Consider the following 25,118-nt stretch of genomic DNA (forward strand, 5'->3'; position numbering starts at 1 on the left):
CAGAAATTTGAGCCTTTTCCACCATTCACCCAGTTGCCTTTGTTCCATAACATTTTTGGTTATAAAAAAAATTTAAAAGTTATTAATTGAGAGATCATCTATTACATTTGTAGGACAAAAGTTCTAAACTTCTTACACCCTTTACATGAAAAACTGTTTCCCTAACTTCTCTCCTAAGGTGATTACTTCTCGTCATAGACTTTCACACTCGCAGAAAAACTACTGACGTTACTAATTCCTTTCAAAATTCTAAAAACCTCAATTAAATCAGCCCCATTTCTTCTTGTGCTCCAGGGGCATACAAACCTAGTTTATATACTATCTCCTCATAATTAAATCCTTGGCGATCTCATAATATTCTGGCAAATTTGTTCTACACTGCTTCAAAAACCAATATATCTTTTAAGGTGTAAATGCCAGAACTGTACATGGTATTTACTCCCATTGATAAACTAGCCGTCTCATCATAATGGTTAACATTCCTTTTGTACTTCTCCAGTACATTTTGGTGTTTACAAATCCCTAAATCTCTTTGGGTCTCCACTTGCTTATAATCAAATACACACTCTCCATCTAAATATCAGTTCCATGTCTCCTGCAGATCCATCACTAATTTTCCTCAAATTGAGTTTTCCATAATTTGCAAATACTTAAAGCATTCAGGCAAAATTTTAAGTTATACTTACTAAGATCATCATGCTTTTCAGTTTTGTAATCCATACTGTCCGTAAGATCCAAGTGAGAAAACTACTTTATTACTACTACAAATTGTTTCCCTTATGGTGGTTCAATAATAATTTAAATTTGTCACAAAAATCCATCTGTGGCACCTTGCTATAAAATGTGGTATCAAACTTGATTTTTTTAAAAAATGAGCTAAGTCAGCTGTTATCCATTCACTGAAAATAAAAGTACATGGGGGGAGGCTTTTTCCCAAAAAAGTCTGTCAGTGCCGAGACCGGTGCATGTACAGTGGCCTGTCTATCAGCCTCCCGATGCTAGCCAGCTCTATCGCAGACCAGCCCCACAATTCCCAGTCCCCAACTCTCTCATGGCCTTCTCTTTCATCCCACCAAGTATGCCCGGGGCCAGCCTCAACCCCTTCCCTACCCGCAGCCTCAATCTCCCACACCACCTCCCAATTTAACACCTCCCCCCCACCCATCTGGATGGCCAGCCCAATTGCTGGCCTCCCTCTCTCCCCTATTGATCCTGAATACAGAATGGCAGCCCCCGCCCCCGAGAGGGCCTGCCCCCTTAGCGCTGCCCCTTGCCCAATGGGCAGTGCCAAGGTGCCCCCTAGACATTGGCACTTGCCCCCACCTTCCCCCCAAACCCCATCCCCCCACCATCCTTCATTCCAGCAGGATTGGACCATGGCTCCCTGCAAGTGGGGAACTATAGTAATTCCCGCTGCAGTGAAATACCCCTGGTGGTGATGGTTGGGGGCTGGTGGTTGGGGGTGGTGAGAAAGAGAGGCTAGTGGGCCCAGAGACTTCAATCTCAGACTCACTAATGATATTTTAAAAACATACAATGAAGAGCTGCAAATGTAATACAACTACACACTTATTTCCGGCATGGAGTTGACGGCGCCGGAAATCCAGCACTGGAAGATGTGCTCGGGGCCAGATGTCCAGCATGGATTGGGATAATCTGGCCCCGTTTAAATCAACGCAGCAGGATGGAAGAATCGTACCCATGATGTTTTTCTTTGATGTACGTGTCATGTGACATTAGTGTACCCTTAAGAATTTTTTTAAAAAATTATGTTCTCTGCAGCTTTCTCAGCCTTAACTTATTTTATTGTTGTTGCATTCTCTGTCAGGGACTCCTTTTTTGCTCCTTCCGTGGTTTAAATGAAGATTTATTTTTCTTCTGAGAGGCATTGAACCATTATTTCTCTTCGGTGTTCACGCAGGACGATATGAATGTAGCTGAGGAGGTCACTGGGGTGAAGGGGTGTAAAATAGAAAGTATTGCAGTTGATACAGAGGATGTGTTGGATATTCTAGAAGGGTTGAAAATAGATAAGTCCCCTGGTCCAGACGGGATTTACCCTAGGATTCTATGGGAGGCAAGAGAGGTGATTGCAGAGCCACTGTCTCTGATCTTCAGGTCGTCGTTGGTCTCTGGTATAGTACCGGAAGATTGGAGGACAGCGAATGTTGTCCCATTGTTTAAGAAGGGGAACAGAGACTTCCCTGGGAATTATAGACCAGTGAGTCTTACTTCTGTAGTGGGCAAGGTTTTAGAAAGAATTATTAGGGATAGGATTTATAGTTATTTGGAGAGTAATGAATTGATTAGAGATAGTCAGCATGGTTTTGTAGCGGGAAGGTCGTGCCTTACTAACCTTATTGAGTTCTTTGAGAAGGTGACCAAAGAGGTGGATAGGGGTAAGGCAGTAGACGTGGTATATATGGATTTTAGTAAGGCGTTTGATAAGGTTCACCATGGTAGGCTTCTGCAGAAAATGCAGATGTATGGGATTGGGGGTAATTTAGGTACTTGGATCAGGAATTGGTTAGCAGATAGGAGACAGAGGGTGGTGGTTGATGGTAAATATTCGTCATGGAGTTCGGTTACGAGTGGTGTGCCTCAGGGATCTGTTTTGGGGCCACTGCTGTTTGTAATCTTTATTAATGATCTGGATGAGGGTATAGTTGGGTGGATTAGTAAGTTTGCTGATGACACCAAAGTCGGAGGTGTGGTAGATTGTGAGGAAGGGTGTCGAAGTTTGCAGGGTGACTTGGACAGGTTGCAGAGCTGGGCCGCGAGGTGGCGGATGGAGTTTAATGTGGAGAAGTGTGAGGTAATCCATTTCGGTAGGAATAACAGATGTGTTGAGTATAGGGCTAACGGGAGGACTTTGAATAGAGTGGAGGAGCAGAGGGATCTAGGTGTATGTGTACATAGATCCCTGAAAGTTGGGAATCAAGTAGATAAGGTTGTTAAGAAGGCGTACGGTGTCTTGGCGTTTATTGGTAGGGGGATTGAATTTAGGAGTCGCAGCGTCATGTTGCAACTGTACACAACTCTGGTGCGGCCGCACTTGGAGTACTGTGTGCAGTTCTGGTCCCCACATTACAGGAAGGATGTGGAGGCTTTGGAGAGGGTGCAGAGGAGGTTTACCAGGATGTTGCCTGGTATGCAGGGGAGGTCCTATGAGGAGAGACTGAGGGATTTGGGGTTGTTTTCACTGGAAAGAAGGCGGCTAAGAGGGGATCTTATAGAAACATATAAGATGATTAGAGGTTTAGATAGGGTGGATGGTGATAGCCTGTTTCCTCGGATGGAGAAAGCTAGCACGAGGGGGCATGGCTTTAAATTAAGGGGGGGTAGTTATAGGACGGATGTCAGGGGCAGGTTCTTTACCCAGAGGGTGGTGAGGGACTGGAATGCCCTGCCTGCTGCAGTTGTAAATGCGCCTAGTTTGGGGGCGTTTAAGAGATTGGTGGATAGGTTTATGGATGAAAAGGGATTGGTTTAGATTAGTGGGTCAATGTTTTTTTTTTAAAAATAAGACTGGTCGGCGCAACATTGTGGGCCGAAGGGCCTGTTCCGTGCTGTAATGTTCTATGTTCTATGTTCTATCTTCTATTTACGACCCTGCATTGTTAGGAGGAAGACTGGTTGGCAGACTCATGTGTTTTGGACGGTTTCCTTTCCTTCCTAGTGATTTAAGATTTAATTTTCAGTTTGACTGGCTGCAGTTTGAGTTTAGAAGGGACATCAAGCTGAAAAGATGTGTTTCTCTCTCCCTGGTTTTGGAAATTCTGCTGGTTAACTGAAAGCAAGATTTCTTGCCTTCTGGAGTGTAAAATCTGCTGTTGGTGGCTTGACCAGAGAGCCTCCCTGGTGTCCTGGGTGTATCCAGAGGGCTGCTAGAAATTAGGGGTTCAATTCTCCAACCAAAGGGGTCAGTTCCAGTATCATGTGAGCATTAGTTTTTGCTGTGAAAAATCTGTGGTAAAGGTTTTGCTTATGGGATTTCCTTCGTTGGAACGGTGTTTAGTTGTTATGGTTTGTACAACTGTCCCCTAAAGAACAATCTAATTGCTTTGGAGGAAGTGCAAAGCTTCACTAGACTGATTCCTGAGATGATGGGTATGAAGACAGTATGGAGTTTCCAGACTACAGCAGCACTTGCTCCAGTGTCTGAGTGACCAAAGGCATCACGATTTCCTTTGTGACTGCACTGTCTTGGTTGGAGATACCCAATTTTGAGCCCATCGTGCTGTGCTTGCTTCATGCAACATGTACTTTCTTCTCTTTTACAAGGACCAATTGGACAAAGGGACATTGTTCATCTAAACAATGACATTAGTACAGGCTCAGCTTTCGCCCTCCTCCTTGAATTCATGTATGAAGGGAAACACCAGTTCAAAGATTTGCCTACTGAGGATGTACTGGCAGCTGCGAGTTACCTCCACATGTATGAGATAGTGAAACTCTGTATGAAACTGAAATAAAAATCAACTACAGAAGCTAACAGCAGCAAAAAAGAAGAGGCCTTGAGCTGTTCCAATAAAGGGGAAATTTCCTCAGTGAGCAGTACACATATAGTGGGGGAGCTAGCAAGCCAGTAAGATGAAACGGAGGAGAAAAATCGAGTGCTGTATTGAGCAAAAGGGACATAGTTATTGAATCCGGGAATATGTGGATGAGATTGCCCTCTGATTCAGCAGGCATCACTCAGCCTGGAGTGGAGATTGAGGCACATGCAGTAACAGCTGGAAAAACAGTGCCCAGTCTTTTTCTTTTGGGCGACTCGGTGGTGAGGGCTGCTGCTTCACAGCGCCAGGAAATGGGTTGGATTCCAGCCTCGGGTCATTGTGCAAACACCACACATTCTCCTCATGCCTGCATGGGTTTCCTCCGGGTGCTCTGGTTTCCTCCCGAAGTCCAAAGATGCGCAGGTTAGTTTGATTGGCCATGATAAATTGACCCTAGTGCCAGGAGGATTATTAGTAGGGCAAATATGTGGGGTTACAGGAATAGGGTCAACAGTGGTCAGTACAGACTTGATGGGCTGAATGGCCTCTTTCTACACTGTAGGGATTCTACGATTCTTCTATTCTATAAATACCATGGTTGTTTTGTTTCTAATTGGTAAAAGGTATTGCTAATTTATTTTTCATACATGTTAACTGTATTTTTAAGTAAACTTTGTTTGATAAAAGCTTCCAAGTGGGTCTTTTGAATTATACCTGAGTGAAATACCTCTTGCTCATGCTAGCCAAATTCAAAGCATAAAACATACGATCCAGACAGATTTCATAAAACATCTTGGAGTTTCTGACCTGTGTTATAACAGTCAACAATGGCTCAGTTGGTTCTGAATCATACTTGAGCATACAAGTCAAGGTTGACACTTCAGCGTAGCATTTGAGAAATATTACAATGTCAGAGATGCTGTCTTTCAGGCGGGATGTTAAATCATTGCCCTCATCTGTTTGTTTGAATGGGCATAAAGATACTGTGGTATTATCTCAAAGATGAGCAAGGAGTCAACCCTGGCATCTGACCAATATTTATCCCTCAAGCAGCATTAGAAAAAAAAAGATCATTTAGTCATTATCAAATTGTTGTTTGAGTGTTTGCTGGAAGCAATTAGCTGTGTTTTCTACACTACAATAGTGACTATATTTAAAACAAAACTTCATTGCTGTAAGCACTTTTAAGCTATGTCAGTGATCATAAAATGCTAGTTTTTCTTTTCTTCATGTTTATCGCATTCCTTTGCCTTCTTATGTTGTTCCTTCACAATCTCCATTTTCAGAATTTCTAATTTGCAGGCATGCTTGCTTTGTATTAACTTTTCTTGAAATGTGGATGATACTGGCAAAGCTGCACTTATTGCCCATCCCTCGCTGCCTTGAGAAAGTTGTGATGCTGGAATTTCACCTAGAATTTTTTTAGTTCTTATGTTTATGGCATTCAAGGATGGGTGCAATCTTACTTCTTGTAACACAATCATTTCCACTCTGGTAGTCAATTTTATGTTAAGCATCATCTAATGAGGTTCAGAAGCCACACTCTGTCACAGCATTGTCGCTGCATTTGCTGCAGAGGAAAACAGTAGGTTGTGAAAGTGCACAATTTGCCGACTACAATTTTCTCTGGATCCCACTTCTCAACCAGCTGAATTCTTCATTCCTACTTGCCTCTTCTGATGTTCTTCCAAACAGTTAGCCTCCAGAGGTCATAGGCATCAGTGACTGTCTCCTAGACGTCACTGTCTGTCCGACACTTTTAGGTGTCCTTATAGTGGAAGTATAGGTGCCCAGATGGTTGTAACTCAGTGGCCTGTTCACCATACAGAAGGCCATTGTCCATCCGATGGATCAGTCAGAGCCAGCACAGATGTTGTTGCCTTAGCAATGAGAGTATGCTGATAGAATTAGCATGCTCCAAGACCACAGGGTTGGTGAACTTGTCCTGCCAAAAGGTGCCCAGAATATGAGAGATAGCAAGCTCAAGGATATTTCTCCAGCAACAATGAAGAAATATTGATATATGTCCAAATCACAATAGTGTTTGACTTGGAGGAGATCTTAAGAGGTGATGGTGTTGCCATAATATTGATACTGTTGTAAGGTAGTCTTGGTAAGTTTTTGTAAGTAAGTCGCACATTCTGCCCAACAATGCACCCTTGATAAAGGGTTGCATTGAATGTTGAGTGGGAAGAGCACCAGTTAACCAAACTGCTGTGTCAAACTTTGATGCAACTGCATGCCTCCAGGAGAATGGTGAGTATTGAATTGCATTCTATAGATAGTGGAGAGACTCTGAAAAGCAGGTGGTGAGCTATTCATTATACAGTAGCTAGTCTCTGCCCTGATATGGCTTGTCTAATTAAGTTTATGATCAATGCTGCTAAGGAAGTTGCAGATGAAAGTCTGCCATTGGAAAACGGCTGAGCTTTATCTTCTTCACAAGATCTCACACTATCTTTTTATAAATCATATATACATATTTTCAAGTTTATTTTTAAAATAAAACAAAACTGGATAGAGAAATTCTAAAATGACTGAATTGAAGTCCATCTATAACCCCAAACAAAAGGAGATATCTAGCAGTATCGGAGAAACTTACATTACGTTATCTTTGAAGAGACAATAACGACCTCCCTTGTAGGCTGCACAGATTAAGCTAAAAGAGAATATACAAAGACGAGCTGCATTTCATAACCCAGACTGACCAACCAGATTCTGCTGAGATAAAGGGCCCTGCAACCTTTTTTTCAATTCTTAATGGTTGAGACATTCAACAATCTCAGGAACTCAGAAGAGGAATATACAAGTTTAGCCTGCTGACCATTCTACAAACAGCCTCACAGTAAAGGAGTTCTGACCTAGGATTAGTCACCTGGTTGCATCTACGATGCTTCCACTAGAAATTTTATACCATTGCCGACAGGACTGATTTCTATCTCATTGTGTAAAATCAATACCACTAAACAAGAACCAGTTTGCTGAACTCCATGAACAAATACTTAATTGGACTTTGATTCAAGACTCTAGAACTGAGGTAAAACAAAACTTCCTTTCTCTATGGTCTGTCGTGTAAATCTTTCTTTTTGCTATCCTTCTTTTACTATATAAATGCACAAAAGGCAACATTGCAACCCTGCTCCCACATTTTGAGTGTCTGCAACTAATGTTTTGAGCTCAATCTATCTTGAGTTTGCTGTGTACTCATTCATAGAAATTAGATCACACCAAAAACAAAATTTTGGGAAATGCTTTTAAAGAGGAAAGCAAATCAAAAACACCAGTCAGTTTACAGATGGGTGGTGAGAGGAGAAATTAATGTTGTTTAAATTGACCTCCCTCCTGTTGTACTTCTGCAAATATTACCACCCACTTGTTGGAAGTGCTTTTAAGTTAATGTGGTCTTGCTGTAAATTTGTGTAGAATGATTTCATGATAGAAGGCACAGTATTAATTAAGCAACTGAAGATAGTTAAGCCAGGTTGATTTTCCAAGAACTTCCTGCCATAAATTCGAACACGATCAGCCACAGTCACCTGACAATACTTCAAGTGGATTTTAAATGCTGGAACATTTTTTCCTTTCATTGGAACCTCCGCAAACAGCATCACCCCTTTTGATGCTGCCCCATCTGATTTGAGTTTTACTAGCATTTCATGGTGCCATACTAGGTCAAATGCTGTTCTTCCATCCATACCTGGACCAATTTTATGTTAAGGTATGAAGAAAATTAGTCTGCTGCCATGTCACTTCAAAGCAATATTGACTTTTTTCATTACTTGTGATTGGGAGGACTTATTGGTTAGGGTAGATTTACCTGCTTTATTGTTCATAGGACACCCCCAGACAAGGGGAGCAGTGACACAGTGGTATTGTTACTGGACTGGTAATCCACAGACCCATAGCAAAATTTTCAAATCCTACCACGGCAGATGGTAATATTTGAATTCAATATGCATTTGAAATTAAAAGTATAATGGTGACCACAATACCATTGCAATTATGTAAAAAACATTGTAGTTCACTAATGTCCTTTTAGGAAAGGAAGTCTGCCATCCCATCTACCACCCCTTAATTTAAAGCTATGCACGAGGGGGCATAGCTTTAAATTAAGGGGTGGTAGATATAGGATGGACGTCAGAGGTAGGTTCTTTACCCAGAGGGTGGTGAGGGATTGGAATGCCCTGCCTGCTGCAGTTATAGATGCGCCTAGTTTGGGGGCGTTTAAGAGATCCGTGGATAGGTTTATGGATGGAAAGGGATTGGTTTAGGTTAGAGGGTCATTGCTTTTTTAATTGGTCAGCGCAACATCGTGGGCCGAAGGGCCTGTTCTGCACTGTAATGTTCTATGTTCTATCCTCAGCTGGTTCGGCCTACATGTGACTCTAAATCCGCAGCAATGTGGTTGATTCTCAAAATGCCCTCTGAAACGAACAGGCATTACATGCAGGTCCAACCAATGTCCCATAAAAATGAATGTTTAAAACAGGTGTGTTAGATGGACCGGATGACTCTGGTGCAGAGTCTTTCAGCACTATGTTCGTTGGCGCTTTCCTCTGCAGCTAAAGAGGCTAACTTAAGCTTTTTGTCCAAGTTTTATTGACCTCTACTAATTCTTAAACACTGTATCCATTAGTTTCTCTGAATTTTACAGCATTTGAATAGTACACTTGCCTTAATAGTCATCTGTGCCAACTTATCACTAATCTTTATTTTGCTTGAGACAGTTTTCTTGGATTCAGTGCCACCACTATCAATGCAACTCTCAATGCCTAAGAACTGGAGCATGTCCTTACGTACCTAATATCTAATGAAATGTAATGAGACACAGGGGTCAACAGATAACTCGTATTCCAGTAGCTTGGGATATCATTCTCAGTTTGGAATATCATGATAGTAAAATGTGTTACCATTCGATCTCTGATGTAGTTAGGGTGGAAAAGCCTTCATATATAGTGCCTTGAACGCACAAACCATCTTAATGTGCTCTATTTAAGTGGAAAAAGGATAAGCCAAAGGAGGAGCTATTGGGAAGAATAACTAAATTCTTGGTCAAAAAGTCAGTTTTAACAGAGATCTTGAAGAAGGGTAAGATGGAGACAGAATGGGAATTGCATAGCTTGAAGCCTAGGCTGTTGAAAATATGCTGCCAATGGTGAGGAAAGGGAAGAGTGTGTAAGAAGTGTCAGGTTTGGAGGAAGGGAACAAAGTGGTAGATTTGGAAGGGTCATGAGGAGATTTAAACACAGATGAAAAGTTAAACCAAGAGTCAATGTAGGTCAAAAGGACATGGGTGAGTGGACTAGAATTCTGAGAGCAGAATGTTGGATGAGCTAAATTTGCAGGTAGTAGATGGGAAGCCAGCCAATGGACTACTAGAATAGTCAAGTCTGGAAGTGGCAAAAGCATGGATGAGAGTTTCATCAGCAAATAGCCTGAGACAGAGGAAGTGGAATTGGATTTAGGTTGTCTTTGTTATGAGAGAATGTTGCGTCAGAGAATCAAATCAGAATTGAACAGGACTGAAATACAAATAGTCTGGTTCAAAAGAAACATCCTTTACCAGGACTAGACACAAAAGACTTAATTTTTTTGATCAAGAAAACTGTGTGTTGTATCCACTGATTTCTTTCAGCTGTCCAATCTTCCAATTATTAATAGCAGCTGCAGGAAACACCTGGGAAATGGGTCGTCCCATGAAAAAGGGGCATAAAAACACAAGGACTATCTATCTGAGATCATCTCTATTTTATTCATCTTTCACCATATTACAGCCATTCTGGGTTTTTAAAGGGCTGACAATAAAGCTATTGTTAAAACAGAGGAGGACTTAGTATCAAAATTATAGTACAATTTAATGCCATGAGGTCCTTCATTTGAGAACTCCCACAATGAAACCACCAAAAATCAAGTCTTGTGTTGACTTCTTACAGAACAAGGATATGAAAGTTGTACAGGTTCCCAGGACAGGTATAATGGAGGTTGAATAATTCACTCGAGTTAATAGCTGAATAATCAATAATTGGCCATATTTGATGCTGCTTGAGGTGCCTGAACAGATTTTTGAGGCATTCTACAATTTAATGAGGGTTTGAGGATTATGTCGTGTCCTGGGCAGATTTGTAGCTTATCCATTGCAATTCCCTTAGGCTTGCTCTTGGAATCCGCTAGGATTGATGTCTCTGACTTACTGCTTGAAAGAGCAAAGCTCTGGCAGGTGCAGTTACAACTGAACTTGTGGCTTAGCTCCTTGAGAAGCACAGATCATGTAACACGGTAAACAGGTATAATGGGACGATTCTATGAGATGGTTTATCAATAATTAATGCAATACATTAGGATGACAAGAAAATGGAAGAGGCCTGGATTACCCATGAAGCAACAATCATTGTCAGATTGTCAGTTGACACATTGATGCTGTTCTGCATATCTTGCTAGGTTTCCTGAGCTGTTTCTCCAGAAATATGTCTCTTGGAAAACTCCAGCACAGTGCCATACTGTCAGGAGAAAGACAAGGCACACCTTTTTTTTAAGCACTAGTTGCTATATAAGGCAAGTTGAAATGTCCAGTATGAATGTTAGTGAATGTATGCTGATGAATAGTACTCAAGGACGGCTTGTACTGTTAAACTCAAAAAATTGGCTGCCTAATCAAAATAACCTGCCTGATTTACCACCAACCTAACTAATCTATAAATCAGCTAATCGCCGTTTTGTGAAACACTGCCTACAGAGAGAGACTCTGCCTCCTGGGGTCTTCAAATCATCTACAGACGTTATATAATTTTGTCTGTGACTTTTCCTGTGATTTTCGAATCTTCATCATTAGTTTAAGAGGAGCCACTGCTGATATGTTTGCTTAATATAAACATGCCCATCTCATATAGAACTGGTAAACTAAACATATGATTGAATTATTTGAAGATTGACATACATGATTGCTCAGATACATACTTACTAAAAAGTTTCAACAGCTATTGTTAAAAGAAAAGTATAGCTGCAATTACTTATCATATTCTTCCTAAACTGAAATCGCCACTGAATAATATTGGCTGGTCATTTATTTTACAATCTGGCTGCTTATGCATTAAGATATTCTCTCTTAAGGCTGTATCAGAACAAGTAGGGTGGAAAGAGGATGAGGGTGTGTAATGGCAAAATGGGAGGTAGGTAGGTTGCGAGAGGGGCAGGTGAGATGGTAGGTGCATCTGGATTGTTTGTGTCAAGTCAGGTGCTAGTTAGGTCACTTCAGGGGAGTAGTCAGGTTATCAGGGTGTTGCAGTTGGCTGATCAGAGTAGGCGGGCTGGAGGGCTAGTTGGTGTCAGATTGGAGCGATTTGGGAAGTGAGGCAGGTTAGTCAGGAGGGGTGGTTAGCTCACGGGAGTTAGTTAGGGATTAAAAGACAAGTTGGGTGTGATGCCCAGTCTGAATGATTTAGACGTCAGTACTTTAACTACCCAGAGTTATACCAGGAATTTTCTGTACAACATATCCTCAGTATCTAAACAGTTAAATCCCACAGAACTGGCCAAGTCTCTGACTCTAGTTTAAGTTGGATACTTTTATTCAGATCTCAGCAAGAATGGGAATGGCCCATTGGGAGTTGAAATTTCCCTAAAGATTCCCACAGAGGTCAGCACATCAGGACTTCCACAGGGTGCTGATGTACACCTTGGTCATACATTCAGTCTTTGATGATCCAGAGGCTGGAAGATGCGAGCCAGTATGTCATTACAAACCAGCAGCTGACACTACCTCCTATTTTCAACACTTATATACATTGTCTACCTAATACTCGATACTTCTTCATCATTGATGGCAAGTGGTCAAGAATTTGGTAAAGGGCGAACACCTTCCCCAGCTCTCTTTCAGCTGCTGTAAACCATCTTGTCATTGGTAACAAAAGATAAACCGGTATTTTTTTTCCCCATATGATAATACCTTGCTTTTGGCACATAGCCCAGAACAATTGGATGAAAGGTACATGCAACAATCAAGAAAGTCTATGAAAGACATTTTTAAGGACGTGATTTCAGAAAGTGTCACAATCAATCCTAATTCTGCTAACTTTCATTGAAGGAAGGAAGGAGCAGGAAATTGAATTCACCTGTATGATTAGCTGAGAACATTTATCTAATTAAGGAGCTCATTAGGCGATTGCCTTTTAACATTCCATGATTTTCATAGGACAAGTGGCTTGTGTGTGTAATTTACAGCTTCAGCAGCTTTGAAAAGGTTTTGAGATTTCAAAAGGTGGAAACATTAATGAAAATCTATTGTGCAGTAATTCTAACAATCTCCTACCTGGGCTCCAGCTCTTCATCTGCCCTGGCCAATTTGAAGATGCAGCAATAGCTGCTGAGTTGGGTCAGAATGTGGTCCATTTCCCTGGTGTCCCACTCCCCTCCAGTCACCATTTTGCTGCCACACCCGACCCCTCACCAATTTAATTTATGCTTTGATGAAAATGTTGATCAGTTCCCAGTTCACATTTGACCATGTTTACAACCTGGAAATAAACCTGCCATCCAATTCCTGTCTCTGTCACAAAAATCCAGTGCTACGTCTCTGCCCTTCTGTCACTGTAAGAGGTCTCACAACACCAGGTTAAAGTTCAACAGGTTTATTTGGAATCACGAGCTTTCGGAGCCTTGTTCCTTCATCAGGTGAATGACCTGATGATGGAGCAGCGCTCAGAAAGCTTGTGATTCTAAATAAACCTATTGGACTTTAACCTGGTGTTATGAGACTTCTTACTGTGCCTATTCTAGTCCAATGCCATCATCTCCACATTACTTCTGTCACTGGACAGCTCTTTTCTCCTCAACTGAACTTCTTTATGAACACCAAAACTAATGCTTTCACATTAAACCATTACTGGCTTTTAAATCGTCCATTAACAAAACACTTCTCCACCTCAAACAGCTGAGTTTCAAAGATTCTCAAATGACTTGGATAAATGAATAAAGAGGCATATACCCAGATTTGCTGTTGGCATCAAGTTAGATGACAGGAAATAATGTAGGTGGCAGCAAAATGTTACCAAGGAATGCACACAGGTTTAGTGAATGGGTAAAACTGACGCAGCTCGAGTTCATACATGGGAAAAAGTGTGAGGTTATTCACTTCGGACCCAAGGAAAATAGATTAGACTATTTTCTAAATGGCAAAAAAAAAATCAGCCATGATTGAATGGTGGAGCAGACTCGATGGGCTGAGTGGCCTAATTCTGCTCCTATATCTTATGGCAAGAAACTAGAAAATGTAAACGAACAGAGAAATTTAGAAGTTTCTTGTATAGAATCACCAAAAGCAACTGCATAGGTACAGATATAGTTAAAATGGTTAATGAAATGTTGGCCTTTATCTCGAGGGTTGGGATATGAATAGATTTAAGCTACAGCTATACAGAACTCTAGTTAGACACTATTAACTGTACTGTGTTCAGTTCTGGGCACTACACTTCAGGAAGGACAAGTTGGCCTCCAAGGGAGTGCAGTGCAGAATCACCAAAATAGCACTGAACCCAAGAGGGTTATATTGAGAACAGCTTTTATAGATGGAGTGATCTAATAGAGGGGTTGAAGATGATGATAAGGTAGATATAAAGGAACTATTTCCTCTCGAGGATGTTCAGAACAATGGAGAAAACAAGAGCTAAACTCAGGAATGATGTCAGATACACTTTGTTACAGAATTAGTAGAAGAAAACCTTACCTTACTACCGGAAGGACGTGGAGGCTCTGGAGAGGGTTCAGAAGAGGTTTACCAGGATGTTGCCTGGTATGGAGGGGCTGGGGTATGAGGAAAGGTTGGAGAAACTGGGACTTTTCTCCTTGGAAAGACGGAAGTTGAGGGGGGACATGATAGAGGTATATAAGATACAGAAGGGAATAGATAGAGTCAATAGTGAGAGACTGCTCCCTAGACTGGGTACAAATACGAGAGGTCATGATTTAAGGGTGTGGGGGGAGAGGTATAATTTGGATGTGAGAGGAAGGTTCTTTACGCAGAGAGTTGCGGGGGTATGGAACGCGCTACCGAGGAGGGTGGTGGAGGCAGGAACGTTGGACTCGTTTAAGGTTCAGTTAGACAGACACATGAGTGAAACGAGGATGGAGGGTTATAGTAGGGGCTATTAAATAAGGTTAGAACCTCGGGAGACACCGGAAATGCAGACTTGTAAGTTAACGTTTTTGTCTTTTTATTCCGCAGGTAGAGGTCCACCTCGTTGTCAAACGAGGGGCATGCACACGGTGGGTCGTGCGTGGGCTGCTCTTGGAGGTTCCGGGAGTGGCCTAGTACTTCGTGTCGGTGTGTGTGCTTGATCCTGGACCGGTAGACGGGCGCCGCAACAGCTCGGTGACTAGCACTGCTGGCTGTGCAGATACATGGATTTGGGCCTGTGTCTGTGGGAGTTTGTGCATTCTCCCTGTGGTTGCGTGGGTTTCCTCCAGGCGCTCCGGTTTCCTCCCACACCCCAAAGATGTGCTCTTAGGCTGACTGGTTTACCAAATTGACACTATTCTCCCCTGAATCTGGCTAAGTTAGGGGTTCCATTCGTAGACACGCAGGGTAGAATAGGTGTAGGGTGAAGCGGCGGCGCGGGCTCGTTGGGCCGAAGGGCCTGTTTCCCGTGCTGGGTTGTTCTTTGTTCTTTAAAACTGAGTCCTGAAGAAGTCATACAGCTTACCAGACATTTTTATTTTATATTAGTAGAAATTTATAATTCTCTGTCTGAAAAAATCTCTTGAGGTTAGGTCATCTAAAAACTTCAAACTTGAGATTAATAGAATTTTGTTAGTTTAAGGGTACAAGGGTTACAAAATCCAATGTGGATAAATGCGGTTAGGATATAGATCAGCCAAGATTTAATTGAATGATGGAATAGATATCAAAGGGCTAAGATGCCCACACCTATTCAGAGACACTTCTTGATGTCTAAAACTTGGCCAAAATTTTATAATGAGGTTCATCTTACAAAATTACAGCAGGTAAGATATGATCTTGGGCAAAAGTTATAACTGCTGTTATTCCAAAGTGAGCGTTAATGGCATAATAAGTATATGACATTGAAAAGTTAATTTTACATGTATGGAATCTTATTAACTCAGAAATAAATTAATGTTGGACTTTTAAAAATTAGAACTTTTTTCTCTATTCTGTTTATCTCCTTTAATCCTGACTGTATAAATTTTATTTCTATATCTGAACATAATTTAAATATAACTAATATTCCCTGCTTTGCACTCAATATTTAAATAAGGATTGAAGCGCCTTGTTGATTTTTTCACTGTTCTCAGATCTCCTGCATTAGTGGAAATTTCCACTGAGAGACACATATAAATGTCTATCGACAGTTGTCAGTATGTTCCTTCATTACTGAGAGCAAAATACATACTATTATACCATAGAAGATTGTTCAAGCCTGTAATACACGGGCTCCTTAATGTAGCTGCAAAATAAATATCCCATTTACAGTATGAAAGGAAGGATTCTATACCTTCATCCAAACCACTTCTTTCATCAAATTGAATTCAACTACATCTTACGGAAAAAGGAAATTAGTGCTCTGAATTTCTTGATATGATGTACGATATTGGAAATCTTTAGGCAAAATACACCAGATGCTAGGTGGAAAACGAGAAGAATTACTTGTCTTTTTTAAAAATCTGATGAATGATGTTATGGCCTTTAGGACATGTTTTAACAAGCTTTTGACAGTATTTCAAAAGTAAAACCTGAAATCTTGATACCAGATTGATTTCCTCCAAGTTAAAAAAAAGGACAACTTCCAAAGTAAAGCTCACAATCCTACTTGGAAAAGAATTAAGCACATTCGTCCAGATTTTGCAGTAAAAATAATCATGCGACTATCAGCACTTACTGTTATTAAGGGTAAAGCAAACAACAACCTCAATCAATCAAACACGCAAAGTTGACTGCAGGAATCAGGAAGTTGCTGTCTGACTTTCCTTGCTCTTCCAGAAGCTTTGCTACACTGGTATCTTACATGGAAAGCTATACTTATCCAGTAGATATCAACTAAACTAATCAGGAGAAGTTAATATTCACCCATTCTAGTGTAAATGAATTTTTAATACCATGACAAGTCTTAATTGCTACCAAAGAATCTTTCTGACACCGAAACTAATTTTTCTAAGAGTGTAGTTTATACCTTCAGGTTTTAATCATTGAAGATTTTTTAAAATTACGATTATTTAAAACCTATTCTTCCTAGCTCTTACCACTTTTTCCTAATTTTTTTTTCTGAACCATTTTCTTCCTATTTCTTCAATCTGCATGATTGCAAACAGCACAATGCACATTTTAAAAGTTCCCTGATGATGGAATTGGTCAAATATTTTATTGCAGCAAAAAGTTAATTTGTTCCTTCATATCTCTTAACGTTAAATATTTAGTCTGCTTATGGATTGTCAGGGTTAACACTGAGGCAGAGATGTGTGTGCATGTTACATTTCTGGATATTGTCAGGCTGCAACTCAAGGATGTTCAGGCAGACAGGGACTGGATGACTGCAGTCAAACAAAACCAGGCATAAATGCAGGAGACCCTCAGAGTGCATCTTTGTCTCCAATCTGTATTCTTCAATTTTTTTGCCTTCTACCCCACTTTCAGTTCATTTTGGTGTTGAATTAAATACTCTAATTTTCACTTCTTGATTTAGGCTGTATGCTGTTATTTGGAGATAAAGGTACATAATTCACATATCCCCAAGTCTCCTGTACAGTACTAAAATAGATTTTTAATTATTGAAGTTGAGTGCAAAAGCCCATAATAGACTGTTGGCAAGCATAAACAAAACGAACAGCTAATGCCTTTCACTCCAAGATCCAGACCAGTAGATACTTTACATTAGTCTTGAGTTTCTAATCTAGACTTAAATAACATTACGAAAATTAATCAAGTGATTACACTTAGCCAGCCAGAGAAAACAATTCCATTGATTCACATTTCATTTTTGCTTCAGTAATAATGTTCATCATAGAAAGATTCAATTTGAAGTGATTTTGTAATAATTAATCAGTTGTTAGCTACATTTTGCATCTTAAAATTCGTCAAAGTCAACTTTTTTATGGATTTCTTTCGTCCAAGCAATATGGAAATGAAAAGTGTGCAAAATGTATTAAGACTTTTAGAAATTTACTTCAATTATATCTATCTGCAAATGATGGTCACATAACAATGAAAGTAAATGATTGCACATATTTGAATAAATAATGCAGGATGGAGCAATATGTTTCGCAATGAAATACACCAATCCCTAAAAGGGGATTTAAACAGTATTATCACATCCGTTACAGGCAACCTCACAAGGCACAAAGGTCTGTTTGTCCTAAAAATGTTCTGAACCGTGACTCAGTGTATTGAAAATTTACTTTAAATATAATGAGTTTTACGTCGTTTCAACCGAGATTGAGACCGTTCTTTCTGAAAAGAAAAATGATATAATTATCACCAATTTCTTACTTCAAAAGACATTTTTCCATTTTTGCCAGACGTATCAGGACAGATCACGCAGTATTCTGTTTCTTTAGGTGCAATGTTGGATGCTGTCATTCGTTTCAGTTCCTCAGTGTTAAAGAAAGATGCTAATCGACAAGTGCTGACCACAGCGTTCACTGCTATTTTCACAATCTGAATTGGAAAAGAAATACATTTCTTTATTTGACAAGCGAACTTAAACAAAAAGAATAGACTCAATTCTGAAACATAAATTATAACTATTAGATAACATAAGCAGAGGCAGTGAACATTTTGAGAATAGACAGTATAGCAAGTTATACGATTGAACGCTGGTGAAAAAATATAGTCTAGTTAAATAAAAATTCTAATAGTCACATCTAATGTCCAAAACAATTCCATTGATTCACTGACTGCCTGATTCTGCAGTTTTCACATCATATCCAGGGAACAATGTTGCTAACATGAAAGCATTTGAAATTCTAGAAAATCAGAGTCATTTTAAGAAAGTAACTAACTTCGTTAATACTTTTATGACTGCAAACAGCACAATGCAAATTTAAAAAGTTCCCTGATGATGGAACTGGTCAAATACTTTATTGCAGCAAAAAGTCAATTTGCTTCTTCAGATCTCTTAGCATTAAATACTTAGTCTGCTTGTGGATTGTCAGGGTTAACACTCGGTGAGGCTGAGTGTTACATTTCTGGATATTGTCAGGCTGCAGCTCAAGGATGTTCAGGCTTAAAGGGACTGGGTGACTGCAGACAAACAAGGCCAGACAGTGAATACTGGAGACCCTCAGAGTGCATCTTTATCTCCAATCTGTATTCAGTTCTGAATAGACGAGGGTGTGGATTCTTCTGGGGAATTTAGTCAGTGGCAAGGTATAATTGTGAGCTCAGCCGTTTAAAGGGAGGGGTGTGGGAGGAGGGGACGAGCAAGATCAGGAAGACAAGTGGTGGGTGACTTAATAGATAGGGAGCAGGCTGGTATTTCTGTTGTTTCTGGACGGTATGTTGCCTCCCTAGTCCCAGGGTAAAAGACATCACTGAGCAACTGCAGAGCATTCTGAGGGAATGGTGGATAGCCAAAGGTCATGAACCATTCAGTTACAGTAACATTAAAAGAAAAGCAAGGAATTATGCCCTGCAAGTGGATTGCAGGAAATAGGAAAAAGTATTACCGCAAAAGTGGTAATCTGCAATTATTCCCAGTGTCATGCATCAGTGACTACTGAAACAGTAAGAATAGGCAGCATGATGGTACAGTGATTAGCACTGCTGCCTCACAGCACTAGGGTCCCAGGTTTGATTCCCGCTGTCACTGTCAGTGTGGAGTTTGCATATTCTCCCCATGTCTGCGTAGGTTTTCTCCATGTGCTCCAATTTCCTCCCACTGTCCAAAAAATTTGCAGGTTAGATGCATTGGCCATGCTAAATTCTTCCTCAGTGTACCCAAACAGGTGCCAGAATGCGGCGACTAGGGGATTTTCACAGTAACTTGATTGCAGTGTGAATGTAAGCCTACTTGTGACTAATAAATACAACTTCAAACTTTAATAGTGTGGCTGAATGCAAGTCTAGAGAGGTGGTGCAAGAGGGAGGACTTTGAAACCAGTTTTGGGAAGATAGGACTTTTACCAACAAGACAGTTTGCATCTCAGCAGGGCTGGATCCAACTTAATGGTGGTAAGGTTTGCTAGTGCTGTCAACTTGACAGTGGGATGGGATTCAGAAAATAAAATTGAAAATAGAAGGCAGAAAATTAGTATGCAAGCATGGAATCTTGAGGAACCAAAAAAGATAGAAACAAGGACAAAAGCAAAATATTGCAGATGCTGGAAATTTTAAATGAATCCAAAAAATGGTGTAAACACAAAGCGAGCCATGCAGCATCCATGGAAAGAAACATTTAACATTTCAGGTCAATGGTCTCTCATCAAAACACTGAAAAGATAGAAACATAATAAGTCTTAAGCAAATGAAAGGAGGGAATGATAAGGTGTAGGTCAGGAGAAAGTCGTGAGAAAAGGGTTGGGTAATGTATGGTTGAATTTAAAATACTGATGGAGCATGAGAATTTAAAATTAAGATGGAGTATGAAAATATAAAATCCAATACCAGTGTTTTATGCAAACAAAGAAGACACAATGGGATGAGGGACAAGTTGGCTAAGGTAGACTAGGAGCAAAAACTTTATGGTAAGGACAATTGAGGAACAGTTGAGGACTTTCAAAATGATTTTTCATAACGCTCAGCAAAAATATATATCATGGATAAAGAAGGACTTTAGAAAAACAGATAATGAGCCATGAATATCTAACAAAGTATCAAATTGAAAGAAAATGCATACAAAGTGGCAAAGATTAATGGGAAACTAGAAGATGGGGCTAAAGGTAAACAAGTCTCCTGGCCCTAATGGAATGCATCCCAGGGTATTAAAAGAGATGGCAGGAGAAATAGCAAATGTACTTGCAGTAATTTACGAAAATTCGCTGGACTCTGGGATGGTTCCGGCAGATTGGAAAACAACAAATGTGACGCCACTGTTTAAAAAAGGAGGGAGACAAAAGGCGGCTAACTATAGGCCGGTTATCTTAACTTCTGAAAGCGCTTCCAATCATCAAGGAAGAAATAGCGAGACATCTGGATAGAAACTGTCCCATTGGGAAGACAATCATGGGTTTATGAAAGGCAGGTCATATTTAATTAATTTAGTGGAATTCTTTGAGGACATTATGAACGCGGTGGACAATGGGGAACCGTTGGATGTGGTGTATCTGGATTTCCAAAAGACATTCGACAAGGTGCCACACAAAAGGCTGCTGCATAAGATAAGGTAAGTCGTCTCGCAACACCAGGTTAAAGCTCTGCAGAGCCCCGAAAGTTAGTGGCGTTTGCTACCAAATAAATCTGCTGGACTTTAACCTGGTGTTGTGAGACTTCTTACTGTGTTTACCCCAGTCCAACGCCGACATCTCCACATTTTGCATAAGATAAGGTGCATCGCCATTATGGGTAAAGTATTAGCATTGATAAAGGATTGGTTAACTAACAGAAAGCAAAAAGTGGGGATAAATGGGTGTTTTTCTGATTGGCGATCTGTGACTAGTGATGAGCCTCAGGGATCAATGTTGGGGTCGCAATTGTTTACAACTTGCGTAGATGATTTGAAATTGGGGACCAAGTGTAGCGTGTCAATGTCCGCAGATGAACTAAGATGAATGGTAGGGCAAAGTGTGCGGAGGACACTGAACATCTGCAAAGAAATATAGATAATTTATGTGAGTAGGCAAGGGTCTGGCAGATAGAGTATAATGTTGGTAAATGTGAGGTCATTCATTTTGGTAGGAATGAGAGCAAAATGGACTATTATTTAAATGGTAAAAAATTGCAGCATGCTGCTGTGCAGAAGGACATGGTGTTTTTGTACATGAGTCGCAAAATGTTGGTTTGCAGGTGCGGCAGGTAATTAAGAAGGCAAATGGAATTTTGTCCTTCATTGCTAAAGGGATGGCGTTTAAAAACAGGGAGGTTATGGTTTGGCTGTATAAGGTGCTGGTGAGGCCACACTTGGAGTACTGTGTATAGGTTTGGTCTTCTTACTTGAGAAAGGATATACTGGCACTGGGGGTGCAGAGGAGATTCACTAGGTTGATTCCGGAATTGAGAGAGTTGGCTGATGGGGACAGACTGAGTAGACTGGGGCTGCACTCATTGGAATTTAGAAGAATGAGGAGAGGAGGGGAATCTTATAGAAACATATAAAATTATTAAGGAAATAGATAAATTAGAAGCAGGGAGGTTGTTTCCACTGATGAGCGTAGTTAGGATTAGGGGCATAGTCCCAAACTCAGGGGCAGCAGATTTAGGATCGAGTTGAGGAGGAACTTCTTCACCCAAAGGGTTGTGAATTTGAAGAACTCCCTGCCCAGTGAAGCAGTTGAGGCTACCTCATTGAATGTTTTTAAGACAAGGATAAATAGATTTTTGAACAGTAAAGGAATTAAGGATAATGCTGAGCAGGTGGGTGAGTGGAACTGAGTGCACAAAAATATCCACCATGATCTTACTGAATGGCAGAGCAGGCTCAAGGGGCTTCAAGATGGCCTACTCCTGCTGTTAGCTCTTATTACGATGCAGAGAGTGTGGTAATGCGACAAATAAAGAAACAAAATATGTGCCTATAGAAAATGTGAATGGTAAAATTATCAGCTATTGTCTGAAGTCAAAAAGAGAAAATGAGAATAAAGCTGAAATTTTCAAAGCAAAAAAAGAAGCAAAATGCTGCCCGATCTGAGTATAGACAACAAACAAGTTGACCCGAGATTAGTGATATTTACTTCAAAGCAAGGATCTATTGAATAAGATAGATCAGCTGAAGGTATAGATGCAACACTTGAAAATATGACGTCATTACTACTGAAACATGGCTTAAAGAAGAAGACTGTAATTTTTAAAGGCCAATTATTTCAGCCCTAGTACATTGTTGCAGGAGTTCAAGGTAATGTCCTGGGTCCAACCATCTTCAGCTTCATCAATGACATCCCTTCATTATAAGATCAGAAGTGGAGACGTTCACAGTGTTCATTACCATTTGTGACTCCTCAAATACTGAAGCAGTGTGTGTCTGCATGCAGCAAAATAAATGCAGCAACATTCAAACTTGAGCTAAGTGTCAATAACATTTATACCACAAAAGTGACAGGCAATGCCCATCTCCAATAAAATATAATCTAACCATCTCCCCTTCACATATGAATGCAATGCATTCACTCTATCCTCCACCGTCATCATCCTAAGAGTTACTTTTGGCCAAAAATTTAACTGGGTGATTCTGGCTACCAGAACAGGTCAGAGACTTGGAATTCAGCATTGAGTAACTCGCCTCCTTAAAGGCCAAAGCCTGTCCTCTACTTACAAGATGCAAGTTAGGAGAGTAACTGAATATTCTCACTTGCCTGGCTGAGTGAACTTCAATAAAACTCAATAAGCTCTATACAATCTCTGAAAAAACAGCCTGTTCGGGTGGCACCCTATCCACCAATTCAAATACTCACTTTCTTTACCCCTTGATGCACAAAATCCACAAAATGTTCCATTTGGTCAGCATCTCAAATAGTCTCTCCTAATCAAATTTATGGGTTCACATGTCAGTCCTTGTTTAGAACTAGATGTGTGAAGGTGGATGTGATGCCTTTAAATCATGTAACTCTGGGTTGGTAGGGCTCATTAGCCTTGATTAGCAGAGTCACGAGTCACTAATTTCAATGCACCAAGCTACAAATCATGTGCAATTACATAAACTGAACATGCAGGCTGTTCAGCAAGTCCTTGACCAAAAATCAGTGATGTCAAAGGGAGATCACAGAATCATAGAACCCTACAGTGCTGAAAGAGGCCTTTCGGCCCATCAAGTCTGCACCGACCACAATCCCACCCAGGCTCTACCCCCATATTCCTTTACATTTTACCTGCTAATCCCTCTAACCTAAGCATCCTAGTACATTAAGGGACAATTTTAGCATGGCCAATCAACCTAACCCACACATCTTTGGATTGTGGGAGGAAACCGGAGCGCCCGAAGGAAACCCACGCAGACACGAGGAGAATGTGCAAACTCCACACAGACAGGGACCCAAGCTGGGAATCGAACCCAGGTCCCTGGAGCTGTGAAGCAGCAGTGCTAACCACTGTGTTACCGTGTCTCCCACAGATGAGGCTCTTCAGTCTGCTCAGCAGATGACCTGGGAGAAGGACAACTCAGAAATCAAATCGAATAGCATAGCAGCTATTATATTGCATCAATATATCGTATTAACTGCCTTAAACAAAGGAGGGGGGCTCTGCACAAAATATGTGTAATTAAATATACTAAGCATGCAGGTTGTTCAGCCAGTCATCGACCAGAAATCAGATATACGATGCCGTATGGTCAAGAAGAGATTAAGGGGACAGATAGGGAATGCTACTAATAGTCCTCAGTCATTCTCATACACTGATAGCCCCAGGATGGCGGTTGCCCTCTGCAGATTGAAGAAGATTTGGAGTTCATATCCTCTCGAGATGACAGAGCAGACTTTTTCAGGAACAACAGAGCTCCCTCCCAGTGTGGCCAAGGAAACGTAAACACAACCTGCCGGGATACACACCTGGCTGGTCATCCATTCACTGTCATCAACATGCAATGAACTTTAGGTGAAGTTCAATTCAAGAAGGTCAGAACAAATCTAGACAATAACATAGAACATAGAACATTACAGCGCAGAACAGGCCCTTCGGCCCACGATGTTGCGCCGACCAGCTTTTTAAAAAAAAACAACACTAACCCACTAATCTAAACCAATCCCATTTCGTCCATAAACCTATCCACAGATCTCTTAAACGCCCCCAAACTAGGCGCATTTACAACTGCAGCTGGCAGGGCATTCCAGTCCCTCACCACCCTCTGGGTAAAGAACCTACCCCTGACATCAGTCCTATAACTACCCCCCCTTAATTTAAAGCCGTGCCCCCTCGTGCTAGCTTTCTCCATCCTAGGAAAAAGGCTATCACTATCCACCCTGTCTAAACCTCTAATCATCTTATATGTTTCAATAAGGTCCCCTCTTAGCCGCCTTCTTTCCAGCGAAACCAACCCCAAATCTCTCAGTCTCTCCTCATAGGATCTCCCCTCCATACCAGGCAACATCCTGGTAAACCTCCTCTGCACCCTCTCCAAAGCCTCTACATCCTTCCTGTAATGTGGGGACCAGAACTGCACACAATACTCCAAGTGCGGCCGCACCAGAGTTGTGTACAGTTGCATCATGACGCTGCGATTCCTAAATTCAATCCCCCTACCAATAAACGCCAAGACACCGTATGCCTTCTTAACAACCTTATCTACTTGATTCCCAACTTTCAGGGATCTATGTACACATACACCTAGATCCCTCTGCTCCTCCACACTATTCAAAGTCCTCCCGTTAGCCCTATACTCAACACATCTGTTATTCCTACCGAAATGAATTACCTCACACTTCTCCACATTAAACTCCATCCGCCACCTCGCGGCCCAGCTCTGCAACCTTTCTAAGTCACCCTGCAAACTATGACACCCTTCCTCACAATCTACCACACCTCCGACTTTG

The 25,118-nt window shown here is 40.9% G+C and overlaps 1 protein-coding gene and 1 pseudogene across 6 annotated transcripts in view; one reads left to right on the plus strand and one right to left on the minus strand.

The window, feature by feature from the left end:
• LOC145346612 (ATP-binding cassette sub-family C member 8-like) overlaps nt 1-25,118 on the minus strand; it is a 212,764-nt gene that overhangs the window by 108,505 nt on the left and 79,141 nt on the right. For all 6 annotated transcript variants that reach the window (XM_080194086.1, XM_080194087.1, XM_080194084.1 and 3 more), the window contains one exon: nt 17,992-18,159. In XM_080194086.1, coding sequence (XP_080050212.1) covers nt 17,992-18,159 — 168 coding nt within the window. The remainder of the gene's footprint in view (nt 1-17,991; nt 18,160-25,118) is intronic.
• On the plus strand, nt 1,377-17,223 carry LOC145346918 (zinc finger and BTB domain-containing protein 18 pseudogene; annotated as a pseudogene).

The sequence above is a fragment of the Carcharhinus amblyrhynchos genome, chromosome 8, assembly GCF_965287045.1.
Source record: "Carcharhinus amblyrhynchos chromosome 8, sCarAmb.v2.hapA, whole genome shotgun sequence".
NCBI classification, from domain to species: Eukaryota; Metazoa; Chordata; class Chondrichthyes; order Carcharhiniformes; family Carcharhinidae; genus Carcharhinus; species Carcharhinus amblyrhynchos.